A 22,864-nucleotide genomic window follows, 5' to 3' on the forward strand; every position below is an offset into this window, starting at 1 on the left:
AAGCCGCGGCACCAGGATCCACACCAGAGAACCCACTGGTGTCCTAAGGCTCTTATCGAGAGGTTATACACCCCAGAAGCCAACCTTATTCCATTGCCTGGCTATTACGCACTTGCCCCCACTAGGGAAAGGTAAGATCACCAAAATATAGAGTCTATGCTCATATTTTAATTGCATTTATAATACTCCTTATGGTCTTACACCGCATAAATTCCTTATTGCCTTTAGGCTGTCTCTATGTATGAACCCAACAATCCCCTGATGAGCCCATAGGGCGAAACAAGTCTTGTCGGGACATAGGATTCAGACTTCAGCCATGATATGCTTTTCAAAGACATAGGGGTCATAACGTACTATCTACCCTGTTGACTCCTCTTTGACGCCATCCCTGACGCTACCTGCTATAATAGGTCAATAACAGGGCCAGTTATTGCAGGGTCAGGTTCCAGTCGGGACTGTGGTCAAATACTTTTGGTGCATTTACTTGTACTCCCTACGGTTTCTTTACGTACCCCACTGAGTCCACAAATTGACTCTTGTTGCACATTGAAGCACCAGCGTCTCGGACACCATCTCCAAAGGAGTTACACAAATGCCCCTACAGGGAGATCTGAGTTGTACATAACTCCTGAGGTGAGCCCTCTATTACTCGAATATTTATTAGTTATCTACACAGCTGAGGACACCTCAGGCCTACTCTCACACTCCTATTTATCTTCTTCACTTGTAGATTGGTCATCCATGCCGAGGAACTCCACATCTTGACAGCAAAGATTCAACTTAACGTGTCTTTGTCAAACCCTGTAAATAAACATACATATATATATATATATATATATATATATATATATATATATTCTCACAAATCACTAGTTGTACTTTTTCTGCAATTCGTTAAAGTGATTTTCTAGGGACATCTCAGCAGCTAACCTGAGCCCTCCCACCTTTAGTCCTTTTTATTGCAATCTTAATTAGATGAACAATGGAATACAGTTTTTTTATGAATTAATTTAATTGCAGACATCATTGTGGTATTCTGAAGTAATGTAATGAACAAATGAACACACCCCATTTGGCAAACTTGTATATGTACCCAGCATTTAAATTCTTGTATTATGTGTGTGTGTGTGTATATATATATATATATATATATATATATATATATATATATATATATGATAAAGGAAAATGGCAGCACTCCAAAAATTGTGAAGCAAAGTACCGGTTTATTCAAACATGTGCCAAACAGCTATGTTCCGGCTCCTATGGCCTGGAGCCTTCATCAAGCTTGATGAAGGCTCCAGGCCATAGGAGCCGAAATGTAGCTGTTTGGCACATGTTTGAATAAACCGGTACTTTGCTTCACAATTTTTGGAGTGCTGCCATTTTCCTTTATCCTGCAATTGAGAGGGACTCGTGGTCGTTGTCCTGGGATGTGCACCCAACCTATATCCTTTATACCGAGTGCTGCTACAACACTTTTTGTTTTTTATATATATATATAAATATATATATATATATTCTAATAATATTATATGTAAAGCGCTACATATCGGAAATGGGGAAACCCTACCTTTTTTTTTTTAAGGTCCTGGAAGGGAGATTGGTCATGGACAGACCACATGAATATCTGGCCATTTATGGACAGCATCGGCAACTGGCGAGGTAAAAGACATCAATTCAGATTGACTTCAAATACAATTTGAAGAAAGCAGCGAAGAACTATTAATATATGTCGCAATTTAGCCCATCATTGTTTCTTTTCTCTGTATGGCTCCAGTCATCTTCTGGTGACAGATCTTGGTCTATTTCTGATGTGTAGCACTCCCTCTCTCCTTCCTCCCCAAGCACAAACAGTAATCTCATGTATTGTGTTCTTATTTATGCTGTGAAAATAAAAAAAAGAATCTTGCAGGACTGGAGATGTGATTTTTTACATAAAAAAGTCTCCTTTCCTAATGCCAGCTCATGGCATTATGTTGTTTTTCTTTTTCTCTTGAACACTATCTATTGGCATGATGGGGTTAACAGAGAAGCAGCATAAATAGTTCTGCAGATCAACAAGAACAATTGAGATGTGCTGAGTTAGCATGAAGGAGATGCAGAGAGAACGGAAGCCAGCAAGACCAATGACAGGGGTTTGAAGGTCTGGAGAGGTAGGTGAAATTGCACAAAGCAGGTGGGCAATGTATATTTGTCAGGCAGTAGGGTGGGAATCATCAGTATTCTAGAGATCTCATCAGGGCCGATTCCAGCATATTTGCTGCCTGAGGCGAATATTAAAATGCTGCCTCCCCCCTCCCCCCCTACTCCTGTTCCATTGCCCGCTCCCTGTTCAGTAGATGCTGAAAACTTTACTGACAAGTAACATCCCCAAAGACAGGCTAACTGACACTTTGTAACTGACAACAGGTTCTGGGAGTCATTAGTGGCATCTAGTACCTTATAGACGACAATCTCTTCCATCAGGAGGACTTTATTCCGGGTTCTTCCATCCATTACGTATCACGGCTGAATTCACAGATATATTCTGCTCCTCACAACACAACTGCCCACACGCTCCCCCCACATATAAAACATCCCTTCATTATATACAGGCGGTCCCCTATTTAAGAACACCCAACTTACATACGACCCCTAGTTACAAACGTACCTCTGGATGCAGGTAATTTTATGTAGTTTTGCCTTTGGCTACAATAAACAGCTTTAACAGTTATTATATGTGTCTGCAATGAAGCTTGGCTACAATAAACAGCTCTAACAGTTATTATATGTGTCTGCAATGAAGCTTTATGGTTAATTTTGGTTCTTATGACAATCCAACATTTTTAAAATCCAATTGTCACAGAGAACAAAATTTTTTTTAGCTGGGGTTACAACTAATAAAATATACAGTTCCGACTTAAATTCAATTTAAGAACAAACCCACGGGACCTATCCTGTACATAACCCAGGGATATATATACAGTATCTAGATCCATTTCAATATATATAGAAGCCATCCCCCTAGTATAAACGGAATCCAGCCCCATATGAATGTATATAGACCCCCCCAGTGTAAAAAGGCCCCATAGATATATATAGCATATATCCCCCTATCCCTTATATCAGTATTCAGCCCTTTGTCCATGGAAAATAAAAAAAAATTATACTTACCTCCAGGCAAGGTGCTCCCACGCCCCGTGGCTCCAGTCTTCTCATGGCTCTTCTGTGAGCCATGGCTCCGCTCAGAGACACAGGCGGCGTGACGTCATCATCCGCCGCCTGTGTCCCTGGATAGTACAGAGCTGAGCCAGTGGCCGGAAAGGCGATGCATTCCTTCACATGTATCTGGTGGGCGATTTGGGCGTCTAAATCGTCCACATTAGAAAAGGGCTCCGCTTTCTGCCGCCTGAGGCGACATTTTCATCTCGCACATGCGGCACTGAAGCTGTGACTACCAATGACAACATAACATCACAAAAAAACAAACAGACGATAAAACAATACCCCTCAATTAGAATTTAAAAAAACAGGGGACAAAAGGTAAATACAAAAACCTTTTATCTCTTAAGCGTGGAGCAGTCCACCTAGGGTTGGTACATTGTTGCCAAATATTTCCACTTGTGAGTGTATTATACTCAATAAATCATGTAATGAAACAGTGGCAGATCTCTTAAGGTGTAGAAAAAAAAGTGTTGCCTGTTGTATTCAGTCATCGAACAGCTTTCTCTTTTCATAAGCGGAATATATAATGAATAATGAATATATAATGAAAACACAAAGATATCCACACTGGCACAGTTTAAGGTGCATCTTGGATACTCCTCTGCCAGAGTAAAAGTGCCCATTGAAAATGAAGGAGATAAATGAATTACTGCTACAAATGTTGATCACCTTTTAGAAAATCACTTTAATTCTGCCATTTTGTTAGTTCACAAAGTTCCCAGTGGTGAAATTATTTGTATAACCCGAGAGGCTGGAGATGGGGGGCACTTCCACCATTCTCTGTGTGGGCAATGAAGACACTCTACCCTGTGTGGATCAAGTTGCAGGAGAGATTAGAGAAAACAGCTAATTATTAACCTTGTAGCCATGAATCATCATTCTCCCTCATTGGTTTGTTTCTTTTTGTTGTGTGTAGTCCTATACAGGGATTCTGTTCCAGATATCCTACATTACCGAATGCCAGATGAAAGATGGATACTATGCCATGGCTGCTCTTGTGGAAGATTTTTCTGCTACTGTTAACATTTCAGCTGCATGTTGCTGAGGGGTTTTGGCTCTTCAATGTCCTATTTCCACCCAGCATTACTCCAAAAGTGGAGCTGAAGAACGACAGTTCACCAGTTGTTTTGGGTAAGACTTGTATCAAAATGCTGAGACCAGATATGTAGAGTGTGGTAAAGTGGCTGTTATAGATAAACAGTGCATAGTGTTATATTACTGTGTATTCCATTGCTTGATAAATATAATGCATGTTGATATGAGTATAGGAAACAGATATCAGGTAAGGGTGGAATACAATACACCATTAGGAAAAATGATTGTGGTCATGATAGCTGAATGTAGTATAACATATGAACATGGAGTCATCCAATAGAATATGGGATAATAATCAGATATATTCAGATTCTAATCTATTCACTATAATCAGGGTTCCGTTCTCAGTAACCAAATGAAGCAGCAGATCATCCTGTCGCTTCATTCAATACTATGGGAGCAGATGAAAATTGATAAACGTAGTGCTAGGCTATCTTGGGCACACCCATTGGGTGTGAATTGTTAGGACAGGGGATAGCAATAATCCTTGGCACAACCCCTTTAAGCCTGAGTTACATGTAGACATCCACTCAAATAAAAATATTTTATCAGGAAGGCATCTCGGTTATTAGTCACTAGAAGTAGATCTCTGAGCAGGGAAGCTCTTTTGCCCTTTTGAGGACCTGCTCTGTCTTTGGTTTCTTATTGTTGTACTTTGGTATTAGTTATTTTTATGATGTATTGCTCCTCAAATGTAAGTCCCTTGCTGTAGATATTCTTTCACACACCTTCTACATTATGTATTTACTTGATAGACTTCCTGCATATGGTTCAACATGGACTGGAATAGGACCTGCTTTATAATCTATGGGTTAGGCAGTTGACTGAGGTACAGGGCTATGGAAACTACAGCTGTGTATATGAGACCCTATAAATAAATGAGGATGTGTGGAGGATTGTGAAGGCCCTATCTGTATGTTTTATAATTGTAAGACCAGCCAAAAAATGTTTTGCTCTCTATGAAAATTGGATTTTAAAACATTTGGGTTGTCATAAGAACCAGGATTCACAACAAAGCTCAATTGCAGACATCTTTGATAACTCTTAAGGCTTAACTTTTGTGGCCTGGGACTAAAGTATAGTAAATTACCAATTGCTAGATTTCAGAGCACAGTACTGCCATATTTTTAACAACACTTAATCCTATATACCTAAAACTGTGAACAACTGAATGACCTTTCACCAGGAGCACAATCCTCTCCTAACACTGTTCTGTGCTATCGACATGACATGTCCACATTCACCTTTGATTACTCAACCTCATATGTCCTCGATTCTGCAGATAACCTCTGGTCCATGCCCTGCAATCATTAACAGCTTGTGAAATATTTTGTTCATCCCAAAAAAGCAAGTAAAAACCCAGTTCATGGTGGTAGTTTCTCATTCAATGTGTGTGGTCAATGCTTCATGGGAAAAGATGAATGGAAATAAACCCAGCTAAGCCAAAGGCACCTATCTGTAGTCAGTAGTTTCGAATGAGAAGTATTTATATTTACCATCAGCCAATATGTACACTTCAGTACACAGCACTGGCTGGAGAATAGTACAATAAATATCAGAGTTCAGATAAAGGGGGTCATGAAATACAATTTTTTTTATATGTTAAAATAATAAAGACCTTTTCACGTGGCTACTTCTGTTTGAATACCCAACATACTACTCAACACCAACTCATTCTAATAAGGCTAAGTATGACTAATGAGAGATCTAGAAAAAGGGAAAGAGAGGGATCTCAGTTCCCTTTACCCTTTAAGTAACAAATTAATTCTTAAACCTTCAATTTGATATCTTTGCCCTCCAAAATATTAAGATATAAAATGTCTACAACTTGGCAGTATAGACAGCGATCACCTATGCTATAACCAGGGAATAATACAGGATAAACAACCGTGGTCATTTTTTTTATAAATTTATGCATTAATCAATACAAACATATAACAGGCATGCAGACCCTTCATAACATGCACAATACAAGGACCATACAATCAAAGAAAAGGTCCCAAATGGAAAACAAAATTCTTTAATCCCCTGAATTGAGGAAATATTGCGCCTCAATATACCATCCGGCCTTGAACTTCATCTCTTAATATACCAATACAGTGGTTAAACCCCAATCCCTCACCCAATGCCCCATCTACCCAAAGATCCCTTCAATTGCTCCAACAGATACCACCGTGTTAGCGTAAAAGGGCTGAATATGCGTTCCCATTCTGCTGCTGTGTAATGCAACAGGAAACCTCTCAATTTCCTGAATACCTTAGCCATCAGCTTAGACTTCCCTCATTCAGCCTCGTTATTCCAGATAAAATCATTTTTTTAATTTGTGACACCACATCCTTTGATTTGGGAGTCTGGGGATCAAGCCACTGCTGCACCAAACATCTATTTGCCACAATTCTCACTGTATTGGAACAGTTTTGGCAGGCTCATCTTGTTTGTTAGTTTCCTCCTCCTGTCCCTGATCATATTGGAATAGATAGATTACCGTTTCCCTCCAAATCAACCACCCCCAAAACTCTGACGCCAGTTTCTGGACATCCTCCCAGAAAAGCTGTGTGTAAGGACACTCCCATTAACCATGGTAGAGATCTGTAGCAGGGGCCTGACTTTAAGGGCACGCTGTCAAACGGTCAGGAAAGTGTGAAGAATGCAGGAGATTGAATTAAAATATTGTCCTATGAATGATGCATAATCTCGCCACACTTCTTTCAGAATGTTGTCCCTAAACCATTTCCAACGGCTAAGGTTTATAATCTCAATTTCAGAGTAATTCAATTGAGCAGCCCATCCTGCAAAAAAAATTGCTTTGTGCCCCAAAACCTTCCAAAGCACCCAATACTTAATAAAAATAGCCCCTTGTTGGATGGGAACCATAAGCAGTTCATCAAAGTAATTCTGTGGTGCTTCCCGGGACGGATCTTTTAGTCCGTTCACTGTCAAACTTCTGTAGCTGAATGTGTTGAAAGAATTGCTCTTTCCCCAACCCTAACTTCGTAACTTCTATGTTGCTGCTGGTGCATCAAATCCTTGACCATGCAAGGCCGCTTCGCCTTCCTGAGGAAATGCGAAATAACCTTATTGGTGGACATCATATCCACATCTTTCAAGAGGAGTGGCAGCACCTGCAATGGATAAAGCAATTTCGAAATGCTCATCATCTTTACGAGCTGATTACAACCCAACAATGAGAGGGGGGGGGTCATGCCATTTGCGCAATTCTTGAGATCTTCTGAAACAATGGGGAGTCATTCAATCAGCATAACGACTCAGAGGTTTTGCCTATTTTGATACCCAAATATTTAACTCAGTGCTCCGCTACATATACAGTGCTACCGCTATACCACAAATATTGGAGGGTTCCCACAAGCTACCACCCCTTGGACCCAGAAAGAGAATCTCACATTTTGATTTTTTCCCCCGGAAACCTGAGAATTTTCAAAAGCTCTCAAAAAGTGTCAGAATGTCCAGCAAATGACTGATTAGATACAAGCTTAGGGACTATCCTTCAACCGCTATTCACTCAAAGTGTGGAGTGTTCACCAGCGCACTCGCTGATGCTCTTATTTTATTTATGAAAGATCCAGCTGTGACACATGTTGTCTCTCAGATGCACAGTGTCCTACACTTTAGAAAAATCTGCACCTAATGGGTTGTGGTAGTGCTTAGTCTGGGTTTTCGACACATTGGGGCAGATTTACTTACCCGGTCCATTCGCGATCCAGCGGCGCGTTCTCTGCGCTGGATTCGGGTCCGGCCGGGATTCATTAAGGTAGTTCCTCCGTCGTCCACCAGGTGGCGCTGCTGCACTGAAAAGCATTGGAACGCGCTGGAGTTAGGTAAGTGCAAGCTCCGCAACAGATTTTTTGTTTTAAATGCGGCGTTTTTTCCAAATCCATCGGGTTTTCGTTCGGCCACGCCCCCCGATTTCCGTCGCGTGCATGCCAGCACCGATGCGCCACAATCTGATCACGTGCGCCAAAATCCCGGGGCAATTCAGGGGAAATCGGCGCAAATCGGAAATATTCGGGTAACACGTCAGGAAAACGCAAATCGGGCCCTTAGTAAATGACCCCCATTGATTACAGAGACTCATCGTACCGTATATACTTGAGTATAAGCCGACCTGAGTATAAGCCGAGACCCCTAATTTTACCAACAAAAACTGAGAATAACTATTGACTCGAGTATAAGCCTAGGGTGTGAAATGCATTGGTCCCAGCCTCACTCCCCAGTATATAGCCAGCAAGCTCCCAGTAGTATATAGTCAGCCTGCCACCAGTAGTATACAGCCAGCCTGCCCCCATGTAGTATACAGCCAGCCTGCCCCCATGTAGTATACATCCAGCCTGCCCCCATGTAGTATACAGCCTGCCTGCCCCCATGTAGTATACAACCAGCCTGACCCCAGTAGTATACAGCCAACCAGCCCCCAGTAGTATACAGCCAACCAGCCCCCAGTAGTATACAGCCTGCCAGCCCCCAGTAGTATACAGCCTGCCAGCCCCCAGTAGTATACAGCCTGCCAGCCCCCAGTAGTATACAGCCAGCCAACCCCCAGTAGTATACAGCCTGCCAGCCCCCAGTATTATACAGCCAGCCCCTAGTAGTATACAGCCTGCCCCCCCAGCACTTATAAACTTATATACTCACCCCCTGATGTCCCCGATGTCGGCGCGTCCCGTCTTCTTTCTTCTCCGCGGCTCCACTCGCGTCCATGAGAGAAGAAACAGCCGCGGAGAAAAAAGAAGACGGGACACGCCGACATCAGGGACATCGGGGAGCTGCGCCGACATCGGAGGGTGAGTATATCAGTTTATTTTTTTTAAGTGGGTTATTATTTTTTAAGTGGGTTTTGTTATAGACTTGCGCATAAGCCGAGGAGATGTTTTTTTTGTGCTGAAAAACTCAGCTTATACATGAGTATATACGGTAATTTTTGTATGCTTTGTATTAAAGGTGCACACTTCCCGAGCAGTCCAGGGTACAGCTGATAATTGAAGACTATGCACCAGTATTCAATTATCTGCTGATTGAGCATAAGCCGAGTTTTTTAGCACAATTTTTATACCCACAGGTAATAAAACATAGTCTATCACCCTTGTAGTGTGTAGTAAATACGTAAAAAACATAGGGGATTTATCAGAAGTGTCTGAGGTCAAACTGTTCTAGTTGCACATGGAAACCAATCAGAGGTCAGTCTGAGTTTTTTAAACAGTTGTGGGAAAATGCAAGGTAAGCTCTGATTGGTTGCCATGGGTTCTGCCCTTAGACACTTCCTATGCATTTCCCCCATATATCATAAAGTCCATAAATCACATAAAGTCCATAAATCACAACCAGTGGTAGTTGAAATATTACTTGCACCCTGGAAAGCTAGATTGAGCACGAGACCCCGCAGCAGTCTTACCAAGGTCATGTTCTAGAACGTATTCTCTTGAGCAAGATACATTGCACCTATGATTATCTTATCTTACCTATGATTACCTATGATGCTCCATGCCGGGGTCCTACCATTCATACTGGAGAACTTTATGTTTGTATGTACATTGAGGGGTTGGTCACTCTTTTACATAAATTGCTAATGTTCCTTTACTGCCTAAATAATAATCCCTGAATATTCATCAATTGTCCTCTTGTCAGAAAGCAGAGGGGGTGGAGGGGAGATGTCTATGTAAATTTCTGTATTTGGAAAAGGTTAAGATATATGTATTGTATCTAGTACTATATTTACTATATTGGTAAAGGCGGTCCTACTTAAGAACACTCTTCTTACAGATGACTCCTAGTTACAAACGGACCTCTGGATGTTGGTAATTCACTGTACCTTAGCCCTAGGCTATGATGATCAGCTGTAACAGTTATCAAAGATGTCTGCAATTAAGCTTTATTGGTAATCCTGGTTCTTATGACAACCCAACATTTTTAAAATCCAATTGTCACAGAGACCAAAAAAAATCAGTTTGGTGTTATAAAATATACAGTTTCGACTTACATACAAATTTAATTTGCTCCCAAGACCCTTATCTCGAGCCTGTCCCCGTTCCGGCTACGGCGGCTGTCAGCACGTGTCTCTGACTCCTACGGCGTGTGCATGCCGGCTCAAAAGGACACAAGGTGCTGTCTCTTCCCAAAATCCTTTATTACCCAGCCTCTCCCTGCTCACCCAGCGGATCTTTGTGCCTCACAGCCTCAGAAAAAGCTTGTTGGATTCCTCGTGCTATTGTTCTGTATTCCCGTTGTGACCTCGATTCTGTTATTGACTTTGATCCTGTTCCACCTTCTTTAACCTATTGCTACGTCCCCGACTCTGACCCCGTGCTGCCCGTCCTGACCTCCTGCCTGTACCCAACTACGATTCTGCTCAACACCTGTGTGCCTCGCCTTGGCTGCCACTGCGGACAAAGTCGCGTCTGTGGAAGGACCTGGTGGTACCACGCCACAACAAGTCCAACCCGCTTTGTGGTCGGTTCTGTCTCTGGGGCAGCCGGAAACCCTTGGGCTGATATTATTTCACAAACTTGAGATGTGTTGGCTGAACAAAGAGATGTCTTAGTTGAAGTGGTAGAAGTTGTCCAACTTCTTCTATCCCATTGTCCTGCCCCCTCTGACCATCTCAGCATTATGGGTTATTTGACTGTTCTGGTATGCAACTCCTCCTTCTCCGAAAGCAGACATTCTTCTATCCCAGCCCTAAGAGTTCATAATTGAACATTAAACAATCAGTGCATCCTATGTAGCTTAGTCTCTGAGCAAATCCTATGATCCCCTGAGAATAAAGGTTTGAAGATTGTTCTCTCCTTTGTTTCCTCCTCCTGTTTTGACATTTGTTTAGTTCCTTGGCAACAATCTCATTCCTGACCTGTTTTATTTGTGTGATGATCTGGTTTGTTCTGAATTTTGCCAAATTCATTATGCCTGTCCCAACCCATAAACTAATGTTTTATTATGATGGTACTGTGCCTGTCCTGACTGTGGCATGTCCCAGACCTCTCCAGCGGCATTCCTTGACCAACCAGGGTGGATAACACTTTAAGAAAGAATATGGACCAGTCCATAGAGACACTTTGAATTTTAGTATGAGTTTGGTGGACAAAATCAAACATACATCATGCTGGCAGCATGGGTTTGCATGCAGTAATACTCTTTAGGAGTAGGTTTTATCTACAAGATAACATTTAAGGGGTATTCGAGGAATAAGCATACCTTATATACTCGAGTATAAGCCTAGTTTTTCAGCACAAAAAATGTGCTGAAAAACCCAAACTCGGCTTATACTCGAGTCAAAAAAATAAATATATCTAAACTCACCTTTCCGGCGACTCCTGTATATCTTCTGTGCGATCTGTCCGGCAGGGCGGCAGACTAAAAACACTGGGGCAGGGTCTGGCAGGCTATATACACTGGGGCAGGGTCTGGCAGGCTATATACACTGGGGCAAGGGCTGGCAGGCTATATACACTGGGGCAGGGGCTGGCAGGCTATATACACTGGGGCAGGGGCTGGCAGGCTATATACACTGGGGCAGGGGCTGGCTGGCTATATACTGGAAAGGCTGTGACCAATGCATTTCCCACCCTCGGCTTATACTCGAGTCAATAGGTTTTTACCAGTATTTTGTGGTAAAATTAGGGGACTCGGCTTATACTCGGGTCGGCTTATACTCGAGTATATACGGTAATTCATATTCAAATGGGTTATTAAAATATAAGCTAATATGTAATCAGTTGTTTAAAATTTTGTTGTGGACATACATTATAATGGAGAATTAAAAGGTTAATGGTTCTTTAATCAGTCCATTGATTTTGCCTCTATGGAGCAGACACAGGACAGAACATGGCCGCTGGTCACATGTCCACATCACTTGTTCTGCACCTTCCTGGGCAGATCATTTGATCATCACTATGTTTGACTGCAGTCAGTTGGTTGCAGTGCATCCAGTATGGCCAATGTTGTGGAGACATGTCATCTTAGCGGTACAATGTGCAGTGATGGCAGTTACACACATCATTACTATAGTAACAAAGCAAGAACGTTTGTTAGATCACAATAGGGCACATTTACTAAGGGTCCGTGGACCGCATTTCCGTCTGGTTTCCCGACTATTTCCATTTTGCGCAGCATTTAACAGGGGTTTTTGGCGCACATGGCCGTCGGACAACCTGACTGATTCAGGATTTAAAATTCAAATTGTGTCGCAATTGTGTTCCCCTGAGCGGGGAAGCAACACATGCAGGATCTCGGGTGCATGATCTTGTTGAATCGCGGCAGACTTCATCTTCATCGGACAATGCACCTCGGGGCTCGCGCAGGGACCGGGTAAGTAAATGTGTCCCAATGGGTTAGATATCATTATGGGGTTTTGTATCAGACGTCCATATATCCAGAATATCCATTTAAGTATTTATATCATTGCAAAATGGTTCTATTCTTGATCTCCTATGATATTACTAACTAATGATTATGATCATGATTTGTTGGGGGTGCAAGAAAATCTTTTGCCCCCTGGGCCTTTGCTTTGTATCACTCTAGACATCCTTGTATTTTATTGAGAGTAATTCATGTACACATAACAATACATTGTTAACAAGAAAATACTTGTCTAGCAAAATGTGTTGTTTGTTAGTGGTGCCAGATGCCGGAATAAACTCTTCAATGTTTATGTGCTGAAACTGAAGTACAACATGTCTTGGTCATTATTGACAATAGTGAGCAAGTTTATTGTCTGTAATGTAGGGGGAAGTAAAGTTCTCCTAATTCAGATGATTGTACAATGCCTGATGTAAACAAAATACATCCCACAATGCATAGGCAATGTAGAAACTTTAGCAATTTTTTCACAAAGTCCAGTTAGAGAGTCCCCATGACAGGGCCATAGCCTATGCTGTTGTCAGCTGAAATTAACACTAACAAGGAGCTGAGCAAATCTAAAGCTCACACAAGATTGATAGAGAGACTAGCACTACTGCTTCTGGTGTTCTGACTGATCCATTACTGTAAGTAGCTCAATGTATTCACAAAATTTTATATATAAACCAAGGTTCAAAAGTGTTGCCTTCATAATAGCAGAATGTTTTGTTGTTCATAATTCTTTTCTAATCTTTGGGGCGGAAGTCATGCTTGACCTCATATTTACAATTATATTATCCACAAACATCTCAGAACGGACTTTCGGGCCCGAAATAGGATATGTCTCCAATGTCTATATACTATGTGGTCCTGCGTGACCCCTGCCTCAAGGTTTTGTTTTTTCTTTTTTACATGCTGACTACTTTCCTCTGTATAATTGTATATGTTTTCTATGTTGTTATAATCAAAAAATCTAATAAAAATATTTTGAATATAATTCTTTTCTAATAAACTACCTTGCATGACCTTTCCAGTACCCGGATGTTTTGGAAATCAGCTGGAAGCTAAAGTGAACAAGGATGAGGTGGTGAACTGGATGTGTTACCGTAAGACTGATGATTACTTTACAATCTGGCTCAACCTGAACATGTTTCTGCCTTTAGGAATTGACTGTTGGATTGATAATATCAGGTAACATGGAAAACATCCTTTTTATTTACCTATGAAAGGCAGCAATAATTTCAGCTATTTCTTCATGGTCAAATCCTGCCCTATGAGACACATAGCCCAATTTGCTTTGCCCTTTTCAAAGTATCATAGTAAATAAGGTTAAGATATTAATCCATTAAGTCCAACCTATACATTATGTTGATCCAGAAGAAGGCAAAAACCCTGCATAGGCTAATGCCAATTGCCCCACAGTAGAGAAAAATTCACAACCCCTAATATGGTGGTCAGAATAATTCCCTGGATCAACAGAAACCACTTATAAAAAGTTTTATTCCCATAAGATGTGATATTATTGCTCTCCAGAAAGGCATCCAGGTCCCTCTTGAACATGCTCAAATTGTCATCCATTACAACATCTTGTGACAGGGAGCTCTATAGTCTTGTTAAGGGACGATTTAAGATATCGAGGCAGATTTACTTACCCGGTCCATTCGCAACCAAGCGGCGCGTTCTCTGCGGTGGATTCGGGTCTTCCAGCGATTCACTAAGGCAGTGTCTCCGACGTCCACCAGGTGTCTCTGCTGCGCTGAGGTCCACCGGAGTTCACGATCCGTTGCTGGGTGCAGGTAAGCGCGTGTCCAGCGACACTTTTTTATTTAAATGCGCCACTTTTTCCGAATCCGTCAGGTTTTTATTCGCCCACGCTCCCCCGATTTCCGTTGCGTGCACGCCAGCGCCGATTGCGTGCGCCAAAAACCCGGGGCAATTCAGGGAAAATCGGCGCAAAGAGGATTATTTCGGGTAACCCGTCGTAAAAATGCGTTTCAGGCCTTTAGTAAATGACCCCCATCCTCTTTATAGTGTATCAATTGTTGTGTTTCAAATCAGTTAAATGCATTTGTGCACGGTTGCAAAAAAATGACTCAGACAACTGCTGATGCAAGACTTGCTAATGCTATCGACCTGGGCAAAAATCAGCACTGCACCAGTTTATTTGGTTTCACAAATATATATAGAAAAGTAGGAAAAAAGTAGAAAAGGAGGAGTGTATAAATCATAACATATCAGGGTTCCCAGATCATGTAGTCTCTTGATTGGAGAGTTTCCCTGCTGTCGCACGCCCATGTCACCATAGTGTATTCCTGAAATTCCTCAGCCTCAAAAGTGCTGTCCACCATGCCGGCACAATCTTAAAATGTATTCTCTGTTGCAGTACTTTTAGAAAAATAAGCAAGTAGAAATTACAGGATTTGATCTATCAGCTAGGATTACCTTAACAGTCTCACTGGTCAAACAGTAATCCCTCTCTATAGCAATGGTAGAACTGCCTCTCCTCTAGGATGCCCCCTTTTAAAAGATATTTGGAGAGATCCTTGTACTGCCCATTCAGGTATCTGTACATTGTAATGAGGTCTCCCCTCAGTTTTCTTTAACCCAAAGTTTAGTAATCTGTATTCTAGTCCCCCTATCCCCTAATAATTTTGGTTGCTCTTTTCTGTACCCATTCCAGATCTATTATTTTGTCCTTTTTATAAACTAGTACACAACTGTACACAATGGTCCAGATCTATTAAAGTGGCTGTGCCAGTTTGTGCCAGATTTGTGTTGTGGCTGCACTGTGTCTGGCAAGATAAAAACGTGCACTTAAAGCGGCGTGTTAGTACTTGGTCGGAATCACATTTATTACTGCGACTTGACAGAATTGTGTTGCATATTAAAGGTGCACTAAAATAGATGGTACACTTTTGCAGAGCAGTGCAGGGTGTGCCAGATGATTAAACATTTTGCTCTAGTATTCAATTTTCGAGCAAACTGCACATTCGTGAGGCAAACTACAGTACAACTATCTGGGCCAATCTTCTATGTGTGGTCTGACCAGTGATTTGTCTAAAGGCAAAACTATGTCTTTATCATGAGAAACTAAGCCTCTTTTGATACATCCCATAAATGTATTTGCTTTAGCAGCAGATGCCTTGCACTAATCACTAAAATTGAATTTACTATCCACCAATACCCCCTATTCTTTTTCTACATCAGTTTTACCAAGAAATTTATCATTTAAAACATAATTATAATTGTTATTTCCTCAACCTAAGCAAATAACCATACATTTATCTACATTAAACCTCATGTGCCATTTGTCGGCCCAGGCCTCCAGTTTCCTCAAATCCCTCTGTAATATTATACTATCCTCCTCTGTATTAACCCCTTAACGACCTGGCCCTTTTTAGTTTTTTCACTTCCATTTTTCCCTCCCCATCCTTCAAAAATCTATAACTTTTTTATTTTCCACATAAAGAGCTCTGTGATGGCTTATTTTCTGACAGTATTTAATATTCCATACACGTGTACTGGGAAGCAGGAAAAATTCCAAATGCTGTGAAAATGATGAAAAAACACATTTGCAACGTTTTCTTGTGGGCTTGGATTTTACAGCTTTCCCTGTGCGCCACAAATGACATGTCTACTTTATTCTTTGGGTCAGTGCGATTACGGGGATACCAAATTTGTATAGGTTTTATAATGTTTTCATACATTTACGAAAATTAAAACCTCCTGTACTAAATTTTTTTTGTGATTTTGCCATCTTCTGGCGCCAATAACTTTTTCATACTTTGGTGTACTGAGCTGTGGGTGGTGTAATTTTTTGTGACTTTTGATGGCATTTCCATTTTTAGGACTGTGTGACCTTTTGATCAATTTTTATAGATTTTTTAAGATTTTTCAAAATGGCAAAAAAGTGCCATTTTCGAATTTGGGTGCTATTTTCCGTTACGGGGTTAAACGCAGTAGAAAAAAAGTTATTATATTTTGATAGATCGCGCAATTTCGGACACTATGATACTTAATGTGTTTATGGTTTTTACTGTTTATTTATATTTATATCAGTTCTAGAGAAAGGGGGGTGATTTGAATTTTTAGGTTTTTTTTATTTATATATTTTTTTATTTTTACTTTTACTATTTTTCAGACTCCCTAGGGTTCTTTAACCCTAGGTTGTCTGATCCATACTACAGTATGGCAGTATATGCGGATTTTCCTCCTCATTCATTACAATGTGCAATTAGCCCAGCATTGCCGGCAGCAATCGGTGGGAAAACTTTGCTGCGATATGCAGCAAAGACTTACTGGCTATGGAGAGGGCTCGGCCCACGACCCCTCTCCATGCACCGGGACCCGGCATGCGCCGTACTAGAACGGCGCATGTCGGGAAGGGGTTAATTACTTTACAGAGCTTAGTGTCATCTGTAAATATTGAACTCTACTTTGTAAACCCTCTGTGAGAGCATTAATAAAAATATTAAAAAGAAATTGTCCCAATACTGACCACTGAGGCCCCCACTGGTTACTTCAACCCAATATGACATTGTGCCATCAATGATAACTCTCTATTTTCTATTACTAAGCCATATGCATACCCAAATACAAAGATTTCCCCTAGTCCCAGCAGTCTAATTTCATGTACAAACCTCTTATGCCTTGAAAAGTCCAGACACACAACATCCACACCCTCCCCCAGGGGCAGTCTAGAATTTATCTACTCATAGAAGCTGATCAGATTAGTCTGACAGTACTAATGCTGATGCCGAGTTATAAGGTTAGGTACAATGAGATAATGCAGTATAGCATCTCTAATAAACCTCTCAAATACTTTCCCAACATTCAATGTTGTTACAGGTCGGTAGTTACCAGGATCACTTTTGGACCCTTTTTTAAATAATGGCACCACATTTGCTATGTGCAAGTCCTGTAGAACGGAACCTGTCCTTAAAAAAATCTTCAAATATTAGAAATAATGGTCACAGCACACAATTCCATCAGTACTCAGGGGTGTATGCTATCTGAGCCTGGTGATTTGTCTATTTTAGTGTTGTGGAGGCGGCACCACACCTCTTCCTGGGTTAAGCAGCTTCCCATATTTTAGAAATCTGTCAGGCCTTGGTGTCTTTAAGTAGGCCTGCCCCATGTTATCCACTTTTAACCACAGTTTCATGCTGGATGCAAAATTAAAGAAAATTCTAGATTTGTGCACAATTGTGGCAAAACTGTAACTTTTGCACATTTTGTTTGCCAATAAACTAGGCATGATAATTCAAGCCCAAAGAACTCTTTTGACTATGGTCCCTTATTTTGCCAATCCAAAAAGGCCTGCATGCAGTATATCTTCATCTGTGATTTTTAGTGGAATCTGTGACAGAGGTCCCTAGTGGAGCCTCTGATGTAAATGTGAACATAGCCTAAGCTTTATCTGGTGATGCTGACCCCAATTGTCCAATGATCTTTAAACCCTTGCAGTGTTTTATGAAGGATCCTAATTTGTCTCCTATTCTCATAATTCCAAGAATAGTAGCAGAATGACCTCAAGGAAGACACTCTGCTCTCATCGCTATGTTCCATGTACTTGTGTGCCATTAATATTTGGTTTATGTCTTTAATAGAGTTGTGTACAACAGGACAACCAGAATGGCTTCTAATGCCCCAGGTGTTGATGTCCGGGTTCCTGGATTTGGAAAGACATTTTCTGTAGAATATCTAGATAAAAGCAAGTTAGCCGGTAAGTGGTGCTACAGCTAGGATCCAGGAATGTTCAGGGAAGGCTCACATAGGCAATAGAAGCTATAATAAAAGAAACACAATGGCCCAGATATATCATTTTGTCTGCACCAGTGTTTTTGTCTAAGTTTGCACCAGAAAAAAGTATCTTTGGAGCTTACAGTTGTATTTATGAAGCATTTATACCGCTTTTGTGTCGTGGTTGCACTTTATCCAACACTTTAGGAAACAGTGCACCTAAAAGGGGGGGGGGGGGAGTGCTTAGTTGGAGTTTGCGACACATTTAATAATGAGCTGCACCACAATTATGACATGAAACAAAGGCCACAAAAAAAAAAACTGGTCTGTTTTCAGGATGTGACACAGTTGCAGATTTGCTAACTGCGTGCCCCACTATTGGATTATCTAGCACAAAGTGTTGCACCAGTTTTGATATATTTGGGCCAATGTATGAAGTTCAAAGAGCACTGCACAGCATTAGATAATCAGTATATATCTTCACTCATTATTCCCCATTCACAGGTTATTTTCATACTCTTGTACAAAACCTGGTAAACAACGGCTATGTGAGGGATGAGACGGTGCGGGCTGCTCCCTATGATTGGAGAATTGCTCCTAGTAAGTACAGATATTCTTACAAAAGTTCAGATCAATATGTAAAACAGCAGTTGTCGCCTGTAGCCTTTTTCCTGAAATTACCATGAGTACAAGTTTAATTACATTGTCATCAACATGAAAGTCTAACAATTCAAACTGCAGTAAAACAACAGCTATCATGTCTGATAGGATGTCCCAGGCCCAGAACTTGTTACAAACATGAACTAATGTAATAGAATAGTAATATACCAATATAAAAAATCCACCACCATCATCTATTACGTATAGCAACCAGCTTATAAAGGCTGTCAAATGTGTTGCTGACATTACTAAATAACAATTCAGCCCTACAATGTTGGACAGTGGCTTACCCAAAGTAAATTACATTCACTCTACACACATATATATATATATATATATATATATATATATATATATATATATATATATATGTATTTTAGAGTTGACAAAGGAAAGCAGTACTGAAATACTGAAAAGCAGCTCAACTCTACAATATAAAAGTGAATGTGAGTGTTAGCACCTATCCAGCAAACGCGCAACCACAACCAGGCTGGGCGCTAGCTGTCAGACTAGGTAAGCGGTGGCGAACTCACCCTGCGAAGTCCCTGCGGGCTAAGGCCCTGCCTAAAGTAGTTAAACCGCCCTGATAAGGACAAACCCACTGTCAGAAACTTAACTGACGGTCCCTGAGTGACCCTACAAGATGAAGGGGGAAAACTTACTTCGTCTGGCAGCTGCTAGATGGTGGAGCGGACAGGTAACCGGAATACAGGTATAGACCAGTGTTCACACCGGTACACAGAATACAAACACAGGTCTGAGACAGGGAAAACAGAATAACCCTAAGAGGTAAACGATACTGAGGGACAAACAACAGATACAGGAAGACAGGAGGGTTATATACAGGTCAGGTCAAGATCAGGCAGGATATATACAGGTCAGGTCAAGATCAAGCAGGTTATATACAGGTGAGGTCCAGGCAGACAAGTGGAGACAAACAAACCAGGTCAAAACCAAGATGGCTGCAAAGGTACAGAATCAGATACAAATCACAGAATACCAAACAAGATAGCAAGAGCACTAGATACACAGGTAAGACTTGAAGAATAACCAGCAAGGTATGATGGGAGCAGGCAGGTATATAAGGCTGTTCCCGGACACGCCTCCAGCAGCACACTGGGGAAACTGTCCATCAGGCTAGTAACCCTTGCTAGGCAGGTCTGAAATGCAAGGAGCAGGGTGTGGCTCAGTTAATCCAAACACAAACACTAAGCCACAGTTCACACACAAATAAACGCCATCTATTCCGCAAACTGCATTAGAGCGACGTTCAGGCACGGACGTTACAGTGAGATTCTGTTTTAAAGGACATCTAGCACATGATCGAGTATTGTAAACAAAACATACAAACATACTGGTATTTGTCCCCTCTGGCAGGATCTGCTGTTCTTTTAGCTTCTTATGCCCTTGTTTTTAAGAAAAAAAGGGCTTTAAAAATTATTTTAAAATTATTTTAATTATTTGCATAATTTTGAAAGCCCTTTTTTGCCAGAGAGGACGCACACCAGTAGGTCAGTGTTCTTGGTTTACAATCTTTGATCTGGTGATTGATGTCCTTTAAAGTGATATTTTCTTCATCAGTTATTCCATTAATGTGTGTACCTGACAGATGTATCTTTTTCCCAGATGGCCAAAAAGAATACTTTGAAAAACTGAAGCTTCTAATTGAAGAGATGCATTCCCAGTATGAGAAACCTGTCTTCCTCATTGGACATAGTCTTGGCAATCTCTACCTCCTGTATTTCTTAAACCACCAGCCTGCAGAATGGAAGAAGAAGTATATCAAGGGATTTATATCACTGGGAGCACCATGGGGAGGAGCAGTAAAGCCACTGCTTGTTTTAATGTCTGGTCAGTAGATTATTTTCAGACACTGGGCCATGGAAACAATGGCCGTATGTGTGAGCCGTTTGGGTTTGTGTGAACAATGGCTAGCACTGCAAAAATATATACATTTTTGTTTTGTAGCACTGGTCTTATGAATATAGTCAAGTACCATGTTTCTAGGAAATTTGAAAACTCCATAGTTTGCATAGCTTACCATTGGCCTATGATGGTTCTGTAGACAAAAATGTTCCACCTATGTGCCCTATTCTGCAGCAACCTTCTTCCTCTACATCATGTCAGGTTTATGCAGTCATCTGTCGGTGTAGTCAAAAATGCCCCTACCCTGAAGAGAGTAGATGACTGTGCTTTGTTCAGCAGCATTTCCCCTGATCACTGAAGATGGCAGCCACAGAATAGTCACTTTATAACCAGAAACATTAAGCTGTCACAGTGCAAAGTTTATTTTCAAAGATTTTTGGCTAAGGTTATAATTAGTTTTGTACTGAAAATTTCCATACAGACTTACTATTATAAAATGCACTATTTTTACTGTTGACGAACGCTCCAAAAAAGACTACAATAGACAGACTATGGTATGAACTATGGTCTGTTGGCACTTTATGGCTCAGTCGTACAAGGAATCTTGTACAAAATCATGGCTTTCTATACTGCAGATGGATACTAAGGGTATTTCTAGTGTATTTTATTTAAATGAGTTTTTACATAAAACCTTCAAACTGAGTTTAAGAAAATTCCAGAGCTGTTATAGCTATTCTACTCACAGTAGTCTAGATAGTTGTGATATGGGGAGCGATGGTGGAGTTTGTAAACTTTTATTTCCCTTTGTTGCCTTCTTCTTGTACAGCCTCCCTTCATCCGTGTGCAGCACAAACTGATTGCCATATCCTGTCACATCAACTCTCATTTTCTTTTCAAATATTTCCCTGAAATAATAACACATCAGTGAGCTTTATTACCTGATAAACTAATTACTCTCTGATTTACAGGTGATAACCATGGGATTCCAATGGTCTCCAACATTAAAATTAGAGAAGAACAACGAATGACCACAACCAATCCATGGATGATTCCATCAAACATGGCATGGCCAGAATCACATGTTTTTATTTCCACCCCAACATATAACTACACTTACAAGGACTATAGGAAATTCTTCCATGACATTGACTTTGAAGATGGTTGGTATATGTGGGAAGATACAAAGGGTCTTGTGGAAGGGCTGCCCCCTCCAGGGGTAGACACCTACTGCATCTATGGCACAGGTCACCCAACAGCTGAGACCTATGTGTATGGTGAAGGTTTTCCTAATGAGCCACCTATAGATATCATCTATTCTGATGGAGATGATACAGTACATAAAAGAAGTATGGAACTGTGCAAACGATGGGAAAACCAACAAAATGAGAAGGTCAAGGTGATCGAGCTGCATGGAATGCACCATCTGAGTATGGTCTTCAGCAACCAAACATTAAATGTTATAAATGATATCCTGCTGGAGAAAGATCTGTAGAATTGGGTTGTTATAACATGATATCTGCCCTGCAGCAGGAAAAGGACTTTTCAAGATGAGCAAGCAAGTGTGCATATGTGTTATTACAGATAGGGGCACCAGGTACAGTACAGACCAAAGGTTTGGACACACCGTCTCATTCAAAGTGTTTTCTGTATTTTCATGACTATAAAAATTGTAGATTCACACCGAGGTCATCAAAACTGTGAATTAACACATGTGGAATTATATACTTAACAAAAAAGTGTGAAACAACTGAAATATGTCTTATATTCTAGGTTCTTCAAAGTAGTCACCTTTTGTCTTGATTACTGCTTTGCACACTCCTGGTATCCTCTCGATGAGCTTCAAGTGGTATTCATCTGAAATGGTCTTCCAACAGTCTTGAAGCAGTCCATAGAGATGCTTAGCATTTGTTTGCCCTTTTGCCTTCACTTTGCAGTTCAGCCCACCCCA

At 40.9% G+C, this 22,864-nt stretch overlaps 1 protein-coding gene and 1 long non-coding RNA gene across 2 annotated transcripts; one reads left to right on the forward strand and one right to left on the reverse strand.

Moving 5' to 3' along the window:
* Positions 1–608: 608 nt before the first annotated feature.
* On the reverse strand, positions 609–2,531 carry LOC140068851 (uncharacterized). The gene is made up of 3 exons (XR_011848588.1): positions 2,443–2,531; positions 1,574–1,657; positions 609–801 (listed from the first exon to the last, which is right to left on the reverse strand). It is a non-coding gene; the product is annotated as an uncharacterized lncRNA (long non-coding RNA).
* Positions 2,027–22,570, forward strand: LCAT (lecithin-cholesterol acyltransferase). The gene is made up of 7 exons (XM_072114229.1): positions 2,027–2,156; positions 4,124–4,338; positions 13,683–13,839; positions 18,258–18,373; positions 18,895–18,990; positions 20,677–20,901; positions 21,885–22,570. The coding sequence occupies exons 2-7, from the start codon at positions 4,179–4,181 to the stop codon at positions 22,406–22,408; spliced, it is 1,278 nt and encodes a 425-aa protein (XP_071970330.1). The 5' UTR covers positions 2,027–2,156; positions 4,124–4,178; the 3' UTR covers positions 22,409–22,570.
* Positions 22,571–22,864: the final 294 nt, after the last annotated feature.

This window comes from Engystomops pustulosus, chromosome 7 (assembly GCF_040894005.1).
Source record: "Engystomops pustulosus chromosome 7, aEngPut4.maternal, whole genome shotgun sequence".
NCBI lineage: Eukaryota > Metazoa > Chordata > Amphibia > Anura > Leptodactylidae > Engystomops > Engystomops pustulosus.